At 41.9% G+C, this 21,320-nt stretch overlaps 1 protein-coding gene across 1 annotated transcript in view; it reads right to left on the bottom strand.

The window, feature by feature from the left end:
- Nucleotides 1–18,879, bottom strand: part of LOC136880221 (collagen alpha-1(XV) chain-like) — a 36,048-nt gene extending 17,169 nt beyond the window's left edge. Inside the window, exons 1-3 of the mRNA XM_067153289.2 lie at nucleotides 18,771–18,879; nucleotides 13,501–13,616; nucleotides 7,504–7,596 (exon numbers count right to left, since the gene is read on the bottom strand). Of these exons, the coding sequence (XP_067009390.1) occupies nucleotides 7,504–7,596; nucleotides 13,501–13,616; nucleotides 18,771–18,879 (318 nt within the window). The remainder of the gene's footprint in view (nucleotides 1–7,503; nucleotides 7,597–13,500; nucleotides 13,617–18,770) is intronic.
- Nucleotides 18,880–21,320: the final 2,441 nt, after the last annotated feature.

Genomic DNA, 21,320 nt, shown 5'->3' with positions numbered 1-21,320 from the left:
CTTATGAGGTATTATATTTTTCACTACATTTTTATTAGCTCTTTTAGAAATAACCTTATAACCATTATGATGTGTAGATTATTGTCACTCACTGTTTGTACACTAACAACAAAAACAAGAACTTCAACTTCTTGCAGTGCTTCTTGCTCAGTAGTTGGCCATTTGTTTACAATGTCATGGGAGAAACTAATATGTTCATCACCGATATACTGTAGCAATTATTTTATGTCGTTGACCTTCTTAATATTATTGGGAAGTTTTCCATTATAGGCTTGAAAGTCGAGTAGTGTTGGTAAAGCGGGACGAAGCCCAGTCGGCTTGGACACAGCAAATGATTCTGACAGTTCTGGGAGGCTGAAGATCTACTTAGACAATGTTAGAACTCCGGTTGCTGCACTGTCATATTGAAATTCATTGTACCCAGAAATCTGGAAATATACTTTTTCCTTTCTAGCTATTTTTTTCCAAAAGGGGCAGTTGATAAAACTGATCATTTATAATGTGTAGCCACCATCTTTTGAAATCGATAATATCTGAAGTGCTCACACGCCACAGAAAATTTATTGGTACTTGACGATTGCACAATCATGCTAATGTACTGTTCTGGGGTGTAAATCCTATCTTTCTTACGTAGCTTACGTTTTACTATTGCAACATTCTTATCACAGCCATTGAAGGAATGTCCTCTAATGGCAAAGTAATGATATATTTGTTTAAATCGTCCACTTGATGCCACAGCTAATAGAAAACGTACCACTGTTTTATTCTTATTTTGTCCAGCAAATCCATCCGAGAAAATATGAAGCTCAGTAACAGTTTCTGCGACACATTCATTAAGAAATGTGCATACTTCGTTTGGCCCTTTACGTGCCTCACCTTAATGATATGAATAAAACCTGCCTTTGTTTTTAAATTGTGAATGCAAAATACTAATAATCATAGTTGCCTGCAATAGAAAACCTCCTGCACGGGAATATGAGGTAAGGGAACGTTTTGCATGTAATCTATTACGATTCCTGCCACATGATCATTCTTCAGAGTCTGAGCTTGATTTTGTTGTAGTACTTGCTGGTTCGTCATTTATGTACTATCTATTCAGCTGTGGCAACGCGTTTTGCAGTATCATTTAAATGCGCACTGAGCATTTTCTGTTTACATTCCTCGCAAAAAGTGCAGACATCTCTTCCTTCTCTTGAGTACTGTAGCACTGTCACTAGAATCACTTGAGCTTGCCATGCTTATAACTACAACATACAAGCAACGCCGCGGAATCAGCTTGAAGGCGGCAGATGTTCCTACTGGCGGGAACTACCACAGCGCGCTGTCAGCGCTCGATGCGATCCATTGGAAAAGGACATGCAGTGGGATATGTGACCTTCTCAAATGGAATGAGGAAATTGTCATATCCCGTGCTCCATACGTAGAAGTCTTAGACGTGTCTTTTCTTGCGTGAATCAATGCGTCTACATTTCAACTACAGGAATATGAGAAAACATGCATTTGGAAAAAAAGTGAACATGTGTCCTTTCCCAAATGACCGATTCAATTCAAACTTTTGCCAACGACATCGTGTAACTCAATTTGCTGTTATCGTGTGTAAATGTCAGCTCACGTCACTTATTTGAATATAAGTACACCAAAAATAAGTATTATAATTATCCAAGCAAACAAGAGCATTCGGGAGTTTCCAATCGACCACTTCAATATTTATAGGTACTATGTAAATTTCAAGTTTACCAGATAATCTTTACTAATAGCATGTTTTTTCTACTCACGTTTGTTGGTTGATACTGAGTCAAGCGTATCGCTAGCAGCTCTGTATCTGTTGCTTGCCCATTCCTATGCCATTGACACTGCCCGTTACGATGAGCTGTGTTTTCTGAGTAATGATTAAATCTTACCCATTTATTCTCAGCATACATCATTTACGAAGGCCACAAATGCTTTCAAATCGCAGCAGGTATACACATATTCAGCGTAGGTTTGAGTTTCAGTACGAACATCCGATTATCTAGCCGAGGAGGTAGAGATATTCTTGGTTTTCCAAGACGTAAGGGAGTTCGATTCCCCTTTTCTAAGTCAGGAAATTTAGAAAAAAGGCAATGGTTATGTCACTCTGCAAAGGTATTTATTCATCCTACAACATATATAAATGAGTATCAGGAGTATGAGGAGCAAACACATCCGAGAAAAGAACTCATTACTTTATATTTCACTGAGATTAAGGGCACTAAGAGATTTTATTTTCCACTAGGGGGCTTGATCTTTTATCTTATGCACATAGTCATCTGCCTTTATGTAAACAATTCTGACAATTCTACAATAGATAACTGAATCACTTTCTGCTTAACATTCTTTCAAATACAGATTTTCCGTTCTACTCTGTTCTAGCGGCTACCTCGCCGAGGCGGTAAAGGTGCTTGGTTTACCCGGAAGGGCGTGGGTTCGATTACCTTTCGGGAAGTCGAAAATGTAAGAAAAGACATTTCCACGTCTGGATGAGCACATATACCTGAGGTTTAGTCAGCCTACACCAAAAACCATCAGCGAGTTAATTCCTGGGGGGAAAATGTGGCTGGGCATAGAACTGACCATTCTATCCCACTTATTGTCGAGGTTACGCATAGTGGAAACTTTTACCTTCCATTCCTACAAGGGCTTTCATTACATGTATGGGGATGCATTTGCTGTTTAAATTTATTGCACAATTCTGTCTTCTACTGGATACTTATATTTAGTGTTTTCAGTACGATTCAACTTCTGATACCGAGCAAAAGTTGTTTACTTTTGTTGACCTGTATCGGTTTGATATTTGGCTTTGACACTGCGAAAGTGGGTGCTAAGATATGAGCCATTCTAGTAACACCTCTCATTATGCAGCCGGTGATGAATGGTATGAATGGATGGTTAATAGAGTCGAATGGCGTGTACGCTCTACATTTCAGTGGGCTTTGTGGACTGATTTGAGAAAGAACCTCCTGACTCATTGAGGAAAGCAGAGAGAAATGATTGTTCCTCATTTCTCTGGCTTTCTGGGACAGTTTATAGCGGAACTCAGAGGATCTAATGTCTTCACTCTCATCTGATCAAGATGACTGCATTAAGACACCTAACATTATGATCATTGGCCCCTTCCTTGCTCAAGTTTAATACATACATACATACATACATACATACATACATATATACATACATACATACATACATACATATATACATACATACATACATACATACATACATACATACATACATACATACATACATACATACATACATACATACATACATACATACATACATACATACATACATACATACATACATACATACATACATACATACATACATACATACATACATACACTTTCATTCATTTATTATTGATTTTGACAAATTATAGACCTCATAAATAATCATGATTTCAGTTTTGTTAGCGCCAGTATTCTCTTGCTTACAGCTTCTTTCTTTTCAGCCGTCCAGTGTTGTTTCTTCTTGATCGCTGTGCCTGGCTCTAGGAACTCCTCGAATGTGTGTATCTTGTTTCTGAAAGTGGCTCTGTTGATCCACGATGTTCATTTCTTGCAGATACTTCTTGGTGTTAACAAGAGTTGCCTTTCCTATTGGGCTTATACAAAACTTCATTAAAAGTAGACCAGTAAATTTCCGAGAAGGGGACATCACTTTTGTGTCCTCTTATATTCAGTGATGCCACAAAGTACTACAATTTGTCATATACTCCGCATGCTCTTACTTTCATATTGGACCTGTACGCTGTTTTCTGTAGTACATAATTCTGTACTGCAATCACATGTAACATCATAATTAATGTTTTGAAATGGACATTTTTGTTACCTTTCTTCTCAATGCTCATTCATGCTCACTGAGCTAGAAATAGATTATTGCAGTGTGTTCTACTTTCACACTTCACAATATTACAACGCTCAACTTCCAACTACTCCTCCAATAAAGAGACAGTACGCTATTTAAAACAAGTAATTGAAAACATATCTCTTTATATCTTAGAATAAACCATTGATTAAGCAAATAACTGGAAGTTTTAAAATACATTTCTTTTTATGGTTAAGCTCCTTATTCTTCCGTTCAAAAGTAACATTAGGATTGATAAGCATTTCTCTCATGAGCTATAGGTGTTTTCCTGCTATGTTGCACTCATGTATTGAAAAAACAATTAAGACATTAAAAAACGAAGTTAATCATATATTTCATATCGTTTAACTCAGGAAATCAACAGAATTGTACTTATTTGACAAAAATAGTTACTGAAAACGTAAAAAGTGTAAAAGGAAGAATCGGTTTTTTCAAAATTTAACGCCAGGAAACCAGTACAAAAAATAACAGTACTGATATTTCAGAATATACAACATGTGAAAAATGTTACCCTGATTATATAATATATAATGTGTTTATAAATATATATTGTATAAACACATTTTGGGAAATGTTCAATTTGTGGCCCTGAAGAAAAAAGGAAATGTTCCATGCGTCCACAGTCAAAAATCACTGATATCATTCGTCAGAATTCTATAGGTCCGTACATGAAATTATTTTGTAACGTCATGCTCGGGTACGGGCGGATGTACTCTTACACAGTTCAGACGTTCAGGCTTGGTTTCCGGATATCCACTATTTCCTTCGTTTTCATCCTAAGTTTCATCATCAGAGTTATTTTGATCCCCAAACTCGTCATCACCACACGGAAAATACTTTACCAAAATATCGCTATTACTGCCGGAAAACACTTCTTCTTCATCTTCCAACAACTCACAAATGTCATTAGATCTACGAGAATCCATCATTTAGTAGAAAATACCGTAAGACAACAATATATCTAATACGAATATCCAGCAACCTCAACTAGCCCTCACCCGTAAAGCGCGGCAACCCAGGACGACAAATGAAAACAATGCCTCATTTGTTTTACAATCAACACTAAGAATAGCCCACTACGGAGACCGAAATTGCAATAGGTACGAAGCTGTAATGTCTGCTTTCGAGAGCCATGTAATTTATTTACATTCCCTCGATTGTAAACGATTTCTATCGATTTGCGACGATGACCGCTTTGCGTTTTGTGTCTTTTTTTTTGCTTTACGTCGCACGGACAAAGATTAGTCTTATGGCGACGATGGGAGAGGAAAAGCCTAGGAGTGGGAAGGAAGCGGCCGTGGCCTTATTTAAAGTACAGCCCCAGCATTTTCCTGATGTGAAAATGAGAAATCACGGAAAACCATCTTCGGGGCTGCCGACAGTGGGGCTCGAACTCAATATATCCTGGATGCAAGGTCACAGCTGCGCGACCCTAACCACATGGCCGACTCGCCTGGTTTGTGTCTTTTAATAATAATAATAATAATAATAATAATAATAATAATAATAATAATAATAATAATAATAATAATAATATTTTGTACAGTCATCGTCATAGGCTTTCACTCACTGGCGAGTATAACGATGTCTTTCTGACGCATAATGGTCACTGCCTACGTGTTTTTGTATGGCTGAAGGAATCAATTCTAGACCCACAAGCCCTTACCAATACTGGCACACCAAATCTACCAAAGCTCCTTGCGTTTGCAGGACCTGGTGGCCATTTCTGCTCTGATTTTCTTGTTCTTCTCTATCGGACTCGTGCCTTCATCACTGTTGTTCAACTATATACAATGCATCGCCATATCTGCCAACCAGATGCTACATCCTTCCAGTTGCCGATGTTAATTTGGTACTTTTCCACTTGAGATTTTAAAGCATCCTTATACCGTTTTTGTTGCCCCCTGATTTCACTGTCCGTTTTTTAATTCAAAATGCGTGCTTTATAAGGCATGTGCTAGGCATGTAGGTGATACAGTCCGCCCATCGAAGTTCATGATTGATATTGGTAATCATTGACTCAACGATCGAAATGATGGTCTCCTTCCTTTGGCGGTCATGCCATTTGAATCTAAGTATTCCTATCCTTCAGGCGGGGAATAAAATATAGATAGACAGTTGGATGTATAGTTTAGTCTCAACTCCATCAATTCACACTCCCGGGCTCCTACACCTGGTTCTTCACCACCTAGCTCTCCGGCCGAACGATGTGAATCTCCATTAATTGTCTACTTTTGCTCACTTTACGTGTAGCGAATGGGGTGCCCCAAGTTTCCCCTCTATGGCCTTGACTTTTTATCCGTTTAGTCGCTGATACCAAGTGCATAAACTCTACTCCTCCAATTCACAGATGACACCACCGTCTTTGCTGTACACCCATTTGTCCAAAATATCAGCCGGAATCTTTAATCCTTCCTCGAAACATTTACTTTCTGTTGTGACCAATGTCACCTCAATTTCAGCACCTAGAAAACCTAGTCTATCCTGACCCGATCTCCGAAAAGGAGGGGTGATCATAAATAACTGCGAAACGGATGAAGGGTTCGAAGGTTAGAAGGAGCATGGCGTTGAGATCCCAACTGGTGCCGGTGAAGCAGTTGGAACCTACGAAAGGGTTTGGATTTTAGGTCCAGGAAGAGGATATGGAAAGTTAGGTGCTGGTTAATGATGGCACCCAGGCATTTTATGGGCAATATAGGTCTCGTCGATTGAGATACGGAGGTGGGTGGTGTTTGTTTTTTGAATGAAAATAGTTCGTCTAACAGATTAATTTATTGTGCTATCCATGATGTAGTTTCAACCTGCCATCGTGAATATGTATCTCGGTTGTCTTATAGCTCTGCATGCCCTTCCATCCTTTATGCGACGATGATGCAAAACGTAATACGCTGTAATATGCTCTGCTTGTAAATTTAATGGCGTGCGGCTTCCGAAGAGACCCTGATTGTACGTGTTTCGACGTCCTTGGGCGATCTACACTTACGAGAGAAAGGGATCTACCTGGGACGAAATCTAATTTTGAAGGAATAAAGTAGTTTAAAGGGTGATAAAGGAAGGAGCCATCAGGAACGTGAAGATCAGTCGGTCAACCCGTAATGATGTGCTCATAGCTCCAATGAGTGTGTGGTGGATGTACAAACTGATAACGGCCATTTGGAGGGAAAATTTTATGGCGGATGTCTGTAAAAGTTTATAATTTCTGAGTTCAAAAAGCGGGAGAGGCAAAACTGTAAAAACTAGAGCGACATTGACTCTTCTTTCTTATGGTCTTAAGATCTATGAATCTGCACTGCAAGAAAAAATAAGGACGAGTGTCGAACTGAACCTGGAAGGAGAACGACACGGATTTAAACTATTGACCTCGTATTTGCTACTAGGATTCTGTTTGAGGTTAACTGGGAGAGGAAGAAGCCTATAGTAGGAGTCCTTCCTCTCATTGAGAAGGCTAACATATTTTAGAAATTAAATGGTGTTTTTGTTTTCTCACGCCCGGATGCCCTTAAGGCTATCCCTGTTTATTATACTACTTTTTACAGGGAAACATGCAGGCTTTTCTATAAGTCAAATTTAGAATATAAATACGAATTGAATAAGGTAATAAGCAATACTCACAGCTATGTACTGCCACCCATTGATCACTCGGACCAGTAGAGCCTCTTCATCAGTAATGTACGCAACAGTTCCAGCCGCGCTCGCACCGAACATCTGTAGAAAAAGACAAAAAAATCTTCATATTTCATTCATAAATACCCATGGTTCCTGCATGGTAGAAAATAAAGAATAAAAGTTAAAGTCCCGTCTCAGCTGGGCAATGAACCCAGGTCCTCTTGTGTCACAGGTCAGCATTCTAACCGGTTAGCCATGGAACCGGACTACATGTAAATAATAATAATAATAATAATAATAATAATAATAATAATAATAATAATAATAATAATGTTTCTTGCTTTACGTCCCACTACGTTACGGTTTTCGGAGACGCCGAGGTTTCGGAATTTAGTCCCGCAGGAGTTCTTTTTACGTGCCGGTAAGTCTACCAACACGAGGCTGACGTATTTGAACACCTTCAGATACCACCAGAATGAGCCAGGATCGAACCTGCCAAGTTGGGATCAGAAGGCCAACGCCTCGATCGTCTGAGCCACTCAGACCGACGGAGGCCTATAAGTGGATTGTTTCCAAAGTTAAGTGACTGAGTCTTCCATTTGGAATTCGGCATCCTTGCTCCTTACTCGGGCAGTGCTATCCACGTTTCAGCAGTTTAATTCAAATTCGAAGCGATGAAAATCAAACGACGTTAGCACAACAGCTGTAATGAAATAATATGTAAACAATTTAAGAACAATACCAGCTACTGTTCTCACTGGCATAAAAATATTAAGTCATAATTCAATATAAACAGCAGGGATGACCAGGATGGATTCGCGACTATGACGTAAGGCGACCGTCAGGTAGCGCGCGGTGTTCTTGTATTTCGGTGTATTCTAATACACTGAAGAAAATGGAAATTGCAACACCCAGAAGGAGTGGCGCTACATTACTGCAATTGAAGATGAGGGACGAGTGTTCGGTTGTGATTCGATGTTTACACTTTCAGGTCCCTCTGACCGCAAGTTTGGACAATAATCAGTACAGGATGTGCCCACCACGAGCTGCAATACATTGATGAATTCGTCGAGGCATGGAGTCAATAAGGCCCTGGATCGCTTCCTGAGGAATTTTGGCCCATGCTTGCTGCACTGCACGGGTCAGTTTTTCCAGAGTTGTGGGTGGCTGAGGACGGTTGGCCAGTTGTCGACCCATCATGTCCCACAGATGCTCAATAGGACTGAGATCCGGGGATCTGGCGGGCCATTGTAAGGCTGTGATGTCGTGGAGAGCTTCTCTGGAGATGCGTGCAATGTGAACGCGGACATTGTCCTGCTGAACCATCCCATTAGCAATGTTCGCCATCATAGGGACAACCACTGGATTGAGTACCCTGTCAAAGTACTGTCGAGCAGTCATAGTGCCCTCAACAAGCACTAATTGTGATTTCACATTAAAACAAATAGCTCCCCAGACCACAATGATTGGCGTTGCCCCTGTGTGCCTCTCGACAATAAGATCTAAGCGGCCCCTCTTCCCGGTACGTCGGCGCACACAATTCCAGCGATCACTGCGGGCAAGACAGAAGCGCGATTCATCACTAAAGACGACCCTATGCCACTCGTCGACCCATGTCGATCTTTCTCGACACCAGGCCAGCCTTACACATCGCTGTTGTGGGGTCAATGGAACACCTTCTGCAGGGACACGGGCTCGTAAGTTACCTGCACGCAGGCGATTACCAACTGTTTGTTGTGTTACGTGGGGTGCCACAGCTGCTCGAATTTGCGCTGCTGTTGCATGGGGTTCCATCCGGGCCATCCGAATGATGCGGCGATCCTCTCTCACAGTTGTCTGTCGCGCTGGGCCTGTGCCAGGTCTACGAGTGTGGGTACCTTCATTTGACCACTGCTGCCATACACGTTGTACCGTAGATGCCTGTCGGCCAACACGTGCAGCGATAGTCCTTAGCAATAATCCAGCCCCACACAGCCCAATTATCCGAGCCCTCTCAAACGGCGACAGTTGTTGATAGCGTGCTCTCCTCTGTCGTCGAGACATGTTTGACGGGGAACACTTCACTGCACAGACTGCAAGTGAACTACGCTACACCAGAGTCCGTATACCGGAGTTGATTCCTCCGCGACCAATCATGTGGGGAGACCTGTAGCAACAATCCAATGGGTCTGAAACTTTGATCGTTTACATACCTACATGGCATCGTTCCATATCTTGAAAATCAACACAAAAGACCAATGCCTTCATGGTGTTGCAATTTCCATTTTCTTAAGTGTATCAACAACACACTCTTTGCAAAAGCATGCCTTGATGGTGCAAGTTGACTAGTACGCTGAGGCAGTTTATGTTGTTGACCTTAGAACACACAGCGATATATATACTGATATTTTGGTGATATACGCGTAAGCTGAGGAGGATCGCTGATTTTGTTAGACGACAATGTGAAAAAGCAGACGTAAAATTTCATGATCCGCATTGCATCATTATAATTCACTTTGTGATATATAGTGAATTTTCTGCACCTAAGTTCACTAATGAGCAATTGAATTACAGATAGCTGTCAGTTTGGTAAAATTATTAACTTATTTTTATTGCTGAAGTGCACAATTTCGAAACTCGCGCGCGTATTGTCGCAAAGCATTTTCAGTTATGCTCCTCAACAGTCAAAACTGTGCTCCTTGTTATGCACAAAACACTAAAATATCCCCACTGGAAAAATAGCACGGGTTGAAGTTTGGAGACCTTGGTGGCCTTTTATCGGGACACCCACGACCTCTCCATTTCCTGCGGTATTGTATGTACTTCGAGAACATTTCTCAGCTGTCGGCTGATGTGGGCTGGAGGAACTACATAACGAATGTCAACCAAACTCGGTACACATATGATTTACCATCCGGGAGAGACAATACTATGAAGGTGAAACATTCCTAACCCCCAGCTAGCGGTGGAGAATGGGAGGGGATGGCAAGTAAAAATAATATAAAATAGCCTATATTAATGTCGAGCCCATTTTTTATGTGTTGATGAGATGAATAGTGACGCTCTGGATACCGTTTAAGTCCACGTCAGTCTCCATTGGGACGGGGAGCTGAGATGGCGTTAAAAGTCAATAGTCTAAATTGACCGAGATTAGTGTTAAATCCACAATTTTTGGGGTCGCAAAGCTGCATGGTGACAGTTTCAATGATTGGAATCGTGTACATCATATCCATAGCGCGAAAAGTAAATGCTACCTAGGTAGTTATTATTTTTTTGGAAGGATCAAATACTTCCCAGTCAATTCAAGCTTCCACAAGGACAAAGTTTTATTCGAAAATTGAATAATCTAAAACTTGAAATGTAACATATCTAAAGAACTGTAAACTACATAATAGATCGTACAATATAAAACAAAATCTGATCAAGAAAGATGTATTAAAAATCACTTCACACATTATTAACATGTAATACAAATGTTAAAGGTAAAAAAATCACTTCACACATTATTAACATGTAATACAAATGTTAAAGGTAAAGTTCTGACACTATCCGGGCAACTCCAGGTATTAGAGCTAGAATAGTATATACACAATGTGCTGACTTATTTCCGTCGTGCTTATTCTCGGGGATTCGGCAATGTTTAGGCTGTCATTCTAAGTGTGAGGAAGTGTACGTGTTGGAAGACACATTAACCACATTTAAACACCGCGTTAATCGTCACGTTTATTTTTTGGGTAAATGACCATCCCTTGTCGGCTTCGATGTTTCTTAGTGGTAAGTGTTTCATACACTAACGATAAAGAGAAGGATACAGCTTACTTATTCTAAACCAATAATGTACACGCGCTTTATTTATTTATTTGTTCAATCTACAAGCCTCCGTCTACCAACTAACTGGGACTATAATCTGCATGCAAGTAAAATTGTGACTTCTCCTAATTCTACTTGATTTTCCATGAAATAGTAAAATGCACAGATCAGCCTTCGTACTGTTCGTTTCATCCCCGTTTCCTTTTGTTGCGTGGGTTTTGTATCAATCATGAAAAACAGGTAGGTGGGCAAGTAAGTAGTCCCCTGAGTCAGGAAATAATAATAATAATAGTAATAATGATAATAATAATAATGACGATTATCTTAATGGTTTCACGTTTCACTAACTACTTTCATGGATTCAGGAGACGCCGAGATGCCTGAATTATATCTCACAGGTGTGCCTTTCCGTGCCTGGTGTATTTGAAAACCTTCAAATACCACTGGACTAAGCCGGGATCGAACCCACCAGCTTCGGATTACAATGCCAGCGCTCTACCGTCTGAATTAGCCTACTCAGTCATGCAAAAAGTCAGTTGCTGTGGAACAGCGTCAGGTATGCTCGGTATATTCGGGTTGGGGTTACTAAACGCACTGGAAGTTAAAAAAAAATACTAGGCTCGTGCAAATATAAGAGTAACGGTGTGGTTTAAACCATTCACGTAAGCATGCTTAGTCCAAGAAATAAGGGAGAAGCAGAGTTTCAGTTAGTTTCACAGGCCTTGGGCAACCTGCATATGAACTGGCACCATTAATATCAGTGGGAATTATTGAGTCTATCAAGAACAATAATGGTGAAACAGCTTCACGCGGGTTGAATTACAATGGGATATGTAGTCGCTCAAGAAAGGAATGAGCCCATGGTATTGTGTAAGTTCTTCGCAGATACACATTTCTGAGATAAATTAGACCTATACACTGTGTAACAGTAGAGCCTCCCCGGCTCAGGCGCCAGGATGCCGGTCTCTCATTACTGGGTCCCGTGGTTCAAATCCTGGTCGCTCCATGTGAGATTTGTTCTGGACAAAGCTGAGACGGGTCAGGATTTTCTCCGGGTAGTCCAGTTTTTCCCGTCATCATTCATTCCTGCAACACTCTCCAATATCATTTCATCTCATCTGTCAGTCATTAATCATTGCCCCAGAGGAGTGCGACAGGCTTCGGCAGTCGGAACATCTCCTATCCACGCCGCTAGATGGGGGTTTCAGTCATTCCATTCCTGACCCGGTCTAATGTCTAGAAACAGGCTGTGGATTTTTATTTTCATTTTACATGATATAACAATAAGGTAGGCCGAACTTTCAGGACACATTCTTCACACTTAGAAGAAGAAAATATGTTACATGGGCCTGCGTCCGGAAACGCTTCATGTTCAGGTTAGAACTCATTTTCTACAACTCAACGTAGCACATTAATCATAGGAAACTCAGAGTAATGAAACAGTGGTTAGTGTGATTTGCTGCTACTCCCGGAGGCTCGGGTTCGGTTCCCGATTCTGCTACGATATTTGAAAAGTGGTACGAGGGCTGGAACGAGGTCCACTCAGGCTCGGGAAGTCAGCTGAGAAGAGGGGTTTTAATTCCCTCCACAACCATCCTCGAAGTGGTTTTCCGTAGTTTCTTACTTCTCCTCCAAGCGAATGCCGGGATGGTACCTAACTTAAGGCCACGACCGCTTCCTTCTCTCTTCCTTTCCAATCTTCCCATCCTCTCACAAGGCCTCTCTTCAGCATAGCAGGTGAGGCTGCCTGGTCCTCCTCCCAAGTTGTATTCCCGATCCAAGTTCTCACGCTCCAGGACACCGCCCTTGAAGTGGTAGAGGTGGAGTCCCTCGTTGAGTCCGAGGGAAAGACCAACCCTGGAGGGTAAACGGATTAGAAAGAAAGAAAGAAAGAAAGGAAGAAACTCAGAGGAACAGATCATACCAGCAAACCACATGAAACATCTTCACACATGAAATGTTTAAAATGCCCTCCAGTAGCCGTCATTTTTCTTCTTCTACGTGTGATGAAAGTGTTCTGAAAATTTGGCCGTACCTCATTGCAGTATCCTGTAGATACAGTGTTTGCTGTGAGTATATGTAAGGTTTTTAACTACATGGGAAGTGAATTATATTTCGACAAAACTAAAACCAAGTCTGATAAAATATTAAATGCGTAGATCATACAATACCACGCGCTTATTTGAAAATAAACCTTTTATACAGTACTCTTACCTTCACCATATCGTCTGTTGTCTGGAAGGTTACTGCTCCTGGAACTAATCCAGTGAGATTTGTTGTGTCAGTGTCATGATTTACTCGACCAGACGATCCCGAATGTCTCGAAGAACCTAAAAGAATTGCAGTTATGATAACATAATTTACACATCAATGATATACACTTGCGTGCCGAGCTCATTATTGTAGATCACAAGAGTGTTATTTCTTCAATAAGATTTCTACTATCAAACTAACAACATTTGATTCCACCCAGCCATTACTGCTTCCCTCTATGTATGGCTTGAAGTAAATCCGAAGGAACAAAAGTAAACCAATGGACAATGTGATACCCATATATCAAATAAAGAAGTCATATATTTATTTTTAAAAATAACATCATTCTGTACGGTACTTCGGATGACCACAAGGGTCCAAAAGAAACTGGCACAAATACATGTAACAAATAAAACAAGAAAAAAGCGGCGCAACAGCCCCGAAGGGCCATGGTCCACCAAGCGACCGCTGCTCAGCTCGAAGACCTGCAGATTATGAGGTGTCGTGTGGTCAGCACGACGAATCTTCTCGGCCGTTATTCGTGTCTTCCTAGACCGGACCCGCCATCTACCCCCAAGATAACTCCTCAATTGTAAACACATAGGTTGAGTGGACCTTGAACCAGCTTTCAGATCGAGATAAAACCTCTAACCTGTCCGGAAATCAAACCTGGGGCCGCCGGCTAAGATGCAGGCAGACTACCCTACACCACGGGTCCGGCAAAAATACATGTAATTTTAGGAACAAATACATGTACATATCTAAAATGACAACATCTTTCCATACAAATGGTAATGAAAAATATTTAGTGAATCTTTCATAATAGTTATACAGATGCCACCTATCTCATTTTCAGTGAAGTCGAGTTCTTTCAGGATGGCTACCAGGGGCTTGACTGATTGGAGTTACGGAGAGATGAGCTAACCCAATATACTGAATAACATAAGACTCGACCTTCTAGAGGTGGGATGTGAAGTGCTCTGCTCATCCACTGGAAGATAAGTATTTGTCAATCATATTTCTAGAAGTATGCAAGAAGGTCTAAGGTTTCCCCCGGGGAGTGCTGGGCTTTTCGAGACTTTATTACCTACCTAAACCGCCGTTCCTACATGAGCCACGTTTTCTGCACGCGAGTGTGCGTAGCAAAATTTCCTTTATAGACATACGAGTAGTAACGAATACCTTTGCAATTCATGGTAGTGGTAAGCTGTATAAAATGTGAAATGATATCCAAATATAACATCTTAGGACATTACGTTATTACAACACTGCAAATAACATGTTAACATGCGAGTATCTTTTGGCACCAGAATAACGGACAGATTTTATTGTAAGAGGGAACATTCTTCGCATGCATTGAGCGGAATTTGAACCGCGGACGTTTTCTTCCAGTAAATTACTTGAAAGATCTTTATTAACTGGAAGCTAAATCAGATCCATTAATCCTGTAAAAACGAAAGAATGAGACTGACCTGATCTTCCAGGAAGTGATGAGAAATATGGATGTCTAAAGATAGACATGCCGTGTCTTCTGTCCTCTTGGACCACTGAATAAGCAGGTGGACCCGGGGGACCCTGTAAGTGACAAAAAATTTACGCATTTCTTGGAAGGTCACCGATAAATTTAAATCATACACCATAAAACTAAACATACACTTCTACGTGTGAAAATTCCGACATACTTGTGCTTTTCAAAATGTTCCCAAATAAAGTGACGCTAAACAGATATTATTATTATTATTATTTGTATTGTTACTGACAAGGAATGGGCTAAGAAACAATCCCAAGTTACCAATTCATTCAATCAAAGTGATGTTATGACACCATATTATAATGAAATAAATTATATGTAGGAATGTAACGAGAGATCCAGAATTTATATAGAGAGAATCTGGAGCTCGAGTTGTATTTATTATGACTATTTAGAGAATAAGAAGAACTTGAAATAAGTATTGGTAATACAAGTGCACAAATATGTATGTATTAATAACCTATCTGGAAAACAACTTTCAGCACGAAAATATGCCGTGCGGTTTTATTTTTGCATTTCAACTCTTTGGGCACGATCGCTTAATGTCTCGGCTGTCAGCTTCATCAGAATAATGCAGTTACCTCCTGTTGATTGTGCGGTCTGTGGCCAAGTATATTATTGACGTTACAGTGTGCTATTTTCCGACTCCTTGTCGAATGGTCAGCGTTGAGGCCTTCGGTTCAGAGAGTCCCGAGTTTAATTCCCGGTCGGATCGGGGATTTTAATCGCGTCTGATTAAATATTCCGGCTCTAGGACTGGGTGATTGTGTTTTCCCAACACTTTCCTCTTCATATTCAGACAACATGCTACACTACCAACCACTACAGAAACACGCAGTAATGATTACATCCCTCCGTATGGAATTGCGTCAGGAATGACGTCCGGCCGTAAAACAGGGCGAAATCTACATATGCAATAAAGTTTGCACCCGCGATCCCAGTAATTTTCGAAGAAAGTTAGAAGAAGAAGATGAGCGTGCTATTCTGACGAATTTCTATAAAATCAAATGCACGTTGGTCTGATACATGACAGTAACAACATGCAAGCGATAGACTGGACTACTCATTGGAGTTGTGAGCTAAATAATCAATTTGAAATCGAAGTAAAGCACAGATATCTTGCCAGTATCGATGTATTCTAAGCTACTCAACATAATACGAAATACTTTTGAAGTATTGTTCAATTCCAGAGATTGTCGGATTTGAAGAGACATTGGAAGTTCGCGAGTGAACACTTTCAGAGGACGTTTGAAACGAGTCCGTCCTGAAAGACATATTCACGGAAAAAGAAATGACGGCTGTATCTACGATATAGCCTGCTCTGTTGTATTATTTACTTCAGCACACACTAAATGAATACACAAACGAAACACGTAAATATAATATAATAATAATAATAACAATAGATTTCTTGTTTGTCCAACCCTTGTCCCGCCTCTCTACGGGACCGGGTATGAGGTAAGATGAATCTGTCGTGGCGGGTTTTTATGACCGGATGCCCTTCCTCACGTCAACCTCATCAGAGGAGTCATTGAGATTAAATGAATGACGTGATATATGATAGTAGGAAGGGAGAGGGTGAAACCCGGTGCCGGCACATAGCCTACTCCTGTAGAACAGCACGAAGGGGTCTGTTCAATGCTTAACTCCTCCATCCGACGGACGAATCTATTTTTTGCTAGTTGCTTTACGTCGCACCAACACAGTTAGGTCTTATGGCGACGATGGGACAGGGAAGGGCTAGGAGTGGGAAGGAAGCGACCATGGTCTTAATTAAGGTACAGCCCCAGCATTTGCCTGGTGTGAAAATGGGAAAACACGGAAAACCATTTTCAGGGCTGCCGACAGTGGGGTTCGAACTTACTATCTCCCGAATACTGGATACTGGCCGCACTTAAGCGACTGCAGCTATCGAGCTCAGTGACGGACGAATCACCATCAACAATGTCATATGCCCTCATTTAATATGAGCAGTGCGGAGAGGTTTGGGATTTAATCCAGGCTTTTGGCGCGCAATCTAGTGATTAGAAATGGTATACCACCATTTCCCCTACTCTGCTGGCCAAAATTGTGATGGTGAAATTTTTTTCGACCGACGGGACTCGAACTGGCTGATCACGGTGTCAGACCGTTTTGACTTCAACGCCGTAACGACTATGGCCCCCAGGCGGGCTTACTTTATATAATAATAATATTAACAATGCCCGCCTCTGTGGTGTAGTGGTCAGCGTGATTAGCTGACACCCCCGGAGGCGCGGGTTTGATTCCCGGCTCTGCCACGAAATTTGAAAAGCGGTACAAGGGCTGGAACTGGGTCCACTTAGCCTCGCGAGGTCAACTGAGTAGATTTGAGCTCGATTCCCACCTCAGACATCCCTGAAGTGTTTTTCCGTAGTTTCTCACTCCTCCTCCAGGCAAATGCCGGGATGGTACCTAACTTGAGGCCACGGCCACTTCTAACCCTCTTCCTTGTATACCCCTTCCAATTTTCCCATCCCCCAAAAGTCCCCGTTCAGCATAGCAGGTGAGGCCTCCTGAGCGAGGTACTAGTCCTCTTCCCCAGTTGTATCCCTCCGACCCAATGTTTCACGCTCCAGGACACTGTCCTTGAAGCGTTAGAGGTGGGATCCCTCGCTTAGTTCGGCGGAAAACCAACCCTGGAGGGTAAACTGGTTAACAAAGGATGTATTAATAATTATAATATGAAAGGAATATTAAGAAGGAAGTTTGTTTTTACAACTTGCTTTACGTCGCACCGACACAGATAGGGTCTTATGGCGACGATGGTATACTATAGGAAAGGCTTAGGAGTGGGAAAGGAGCGGCCGTGGCATTAATTAAGTTACATCCCTAGCATTTGCCTGGTGTGAGAATGGGAAACCACGGAAACCATCTTCAGCGCTGCCGACAGTGGGGTTCGAACCCACTATCTCCCTGATTCAAACTCACAGCTGCGCGCCCCTAACCGCACGGCTAACTCGCCCGGTAGAAGGAGAAGAAGAAGCGAAAGAATAGGAGAAGAATGTGCCAAAAATGAAGTTCCTATTAGGGGAACACGAATTGAAGGTATTCAAGACCTTTAGGCAACATTGTGGAGAAACATTGAACATTTCACGATTGAAAATGTCTTAAGAGCTTGAAAACTTTCAATTCACATTGATATTACAGTATATTTTCAGTTGGTGACATTCTTATCATTCTTCACTACTGGGAACTTTAATTTGAGGTACAAAGCAAAAGCCACCACTTTTAGCCAGCTGAGGTTCGTATCCCCCATAGGGAACTCTTACTGCGATGTGCTTAGACGAGAGTTGCAGTGTTGTTTCGGTGTTGTTCCTACGGATGTTGTAGGCTCTGTAAAGGTACTACATCCGAAGCAACTTTCACCAACTATTGTAATTCTAGAAGTTTCGAGTGTGTTCGAGTTCGTTCGGATTCCTACGATGAGCGGGTCTCCAGCACGTTCTTCGCACCTGCCTCACCTGAAATGGACACTGACCAAGTTAACCAGAGGTAAATTCTACAACTTCCGATGGGGAAAGGAAAGGTCTCTATGGAGCAGGAGCATCATCTACCAGCGGCTCCAACTATACATCGCCAAGGTCTGTTCTGGAAAGATCGTTGGACTCCACCGTGACTAGAATCGAATCCCTGTTCAATATTTCTGATGGCAACATTGTGGCACCATTTCATATGCTACTTCCATAGCCGCCTCCACCAGCCTCTGCATCGTACATGCCAGTCAACGTCCGCAGCTTTGCTGAAGTGGCGAAGAGCCCGGCTTTGGCAGTGAATATCCGACAACGCATTGTCATCTATCATTCACCGATTCTAACGGCTGCATTTTATGTGGTCAGTCTTCTGCACATCGACCCAGCTAAAGCCAATACACGGAGCATCTACCAATCCTAACGAGGTTGACGCCAAATTATGGAGATTATAAACTTGAAATCCAGTGCACAAGGGATGGTTATTGTAATATCAAAACTGTGAAACCATTTTACAACCACCTGGTGACAGCTGTTGATGTTGAACAGTTCGGCTCCCACGCCCGTGCTACCAACATAACCCAGCAACCTCCATCACGACGTTCAACACCTCAACACCGCCGTTTCACCCACCTCCCATCATGTCAGTCGTCGCCTACGAGGTTGAACGAGACTGGACGGGTGACGAAGTGGCCGCTCAATCACAACTCGAGGACCAGAAAGTCTTCAAGGCGCTCCGTATCCGCAACACCGAAGGCCCTACTACGTTGGTATGGATACTCTCCAGAGACGTCAACATCCTGGACGTGCTGCTGTGAGATGGCGCTGTTATCTACAGTCGTCGTCACGGGGTGGAACCATCCTGCTCGGCACCGCCGCAGCGGATTCGCTGTGTACGGTGTCACAGATACGACCACCAGCCCCACTCTCCATACATTTAACAGAAGGTATGTGCGATCTGCAGCCAGGAGCATCCCACATCTGGTTGCGATAACGAAGCTCATCCAAAGTGTGTGAACTGTAATCTTTCCCACCCAGACTTTTCATACAAGTGTAAGGCCAAATCAGCTCCAACCCCACCCAACCTGAATCCGTAATCCGTTATTTCACACGATCTTCGCACTACTGCTGCCGCTTCCACCTTCCTCGCACCCAGTCCTGAAAATATCATTCTCTTTATTGCCATGATACTTCAGAACGTCGTTCCCTTTAATCATCCTCACGTCCTCTCCGAAGTGCAGTGGGCGGCGCACCTGGGCTTCAATACACATCTTGATGTGGGATATACAGGGAACAAAATGCATTTTGTATTTTTCCCCTTAAATTCAGTTCCTTTAGTCAGGTAACACGGTAATTAAGGCATACTATGCCAATATCTACTCTGTACAGAACAATCACGCTCCTTTGGGCACTTCCATCTCCTTGTACGACCCCGAAGTTTTTATATCAAACGAAACATTCTTAACTTCCGGACAACAGCCACATTTGCCAAAATATAACATTTTCAGAGCTGATAAACCCGAAAAAGCTCGCTGGGGTGCGGCTGTTGGTGTCAGAAACTATATTAGGTATAGCTCACCTAAACGACACTTCTAGAATTTCTTGAAAAACTTCTCAGAATATTTGATACTTGAAACTTTTCTACCTAATAATTCGTCATTAGTCATTGTCACTCTGTATCTTCCTCCTTGTAACTCACCCCCTACAGACTTTATTCAACATATTGATTCCACTTTTCAAAATTATATTTTCGTTGCAGACATTAACATAAATTCTTATACAGTTACTCAACATGCTACTTTCGATGACCGCATCCCCCATATTCGGGGCGTACAACTCCCATTCCCTTTCACTACCCGTCCCCATTCAAACTCTACCCCTGATGTCCTTATCATGTATCCTCCTCTCGCTCCATATCTCACCACTGAAAAATATCTTGAAATAGGTTCACATCATATCCCCGACCTTTCACCTTCCCGAAAATTTCTTATCATCCCCGTCTTAATAATTTTTGACCTCTATCTACACGACGTTTTTCACAAAGAAAGTGGATCAGTATAGGAAAACAATCAAGGACTTACTCCTTGACAGTCCCCCTCCTCATTTCTTAACTAACCTCCTTATTACCAACGTTGAACAAGCATTGAGTACGGCCGATCAACTTGACTTCGTCATCCATAGAACCCACTCCTATACCTTTCCCTTACCTTAAGACTTCCCCAGGGCTCTCCTCTTTCCCCTCTATTGTATACATTGTATGCCTATGATATCCAACATCCCAACACTACCTTGAGACTGTATCAATATGCTGATGATGTAGCCATTTTAGCCCTTTGTCATACCTATACCTCTCTGCGATACAAGGTACAAGAATACCTCACCACCGTGGAAACCAGGTTAAATTGCTGGCACATCTCAGTCAATCCTAGTAAAACCCAGTTTATAATTTTCCAACCTAAATCTCGTGTATGCCGTTCTACCAACAAAATTCAATTATCATTGTATAACCAACTCTTCGTAGAGACTAACCAATTAATATACCTTGGCAAAAAATTCCAAAATAATCTCAAATGGAACCTCCACCTTTCCGACATCTATCGAAAAGCTCTCAGTGAATTCCGTGCACTCCGCTCACTTACCGGCCATACCTGGGGCTTAAAACTCACCCTAATCATAAACATTTATAAATCCTTCATCCGTCACGCTGTTACATAAGCCTCTCTTACCTGAATAACCGCTCACCCTCTCCTTTACGCCAAACT

This window comes from Anabrus simplex, chromosome 1, assembly GCF_040414725.1.
Source record: "Anabrus simplex isolate iqAnaSimp1 chromosome 1, ASM4041472v1, whole genome shotgun sequence".
Lineage (NCBI taxonomy): Eukaryota > Metazoa > Arthropoda > Insecta > Orthoptera > Tettigoniidae > Anabrus > Anabrus simplex.
Note: the sequence above shows the minus strand (reverse complement) of the source record. Positions and strands in the feature narration are given on the sequence as shown.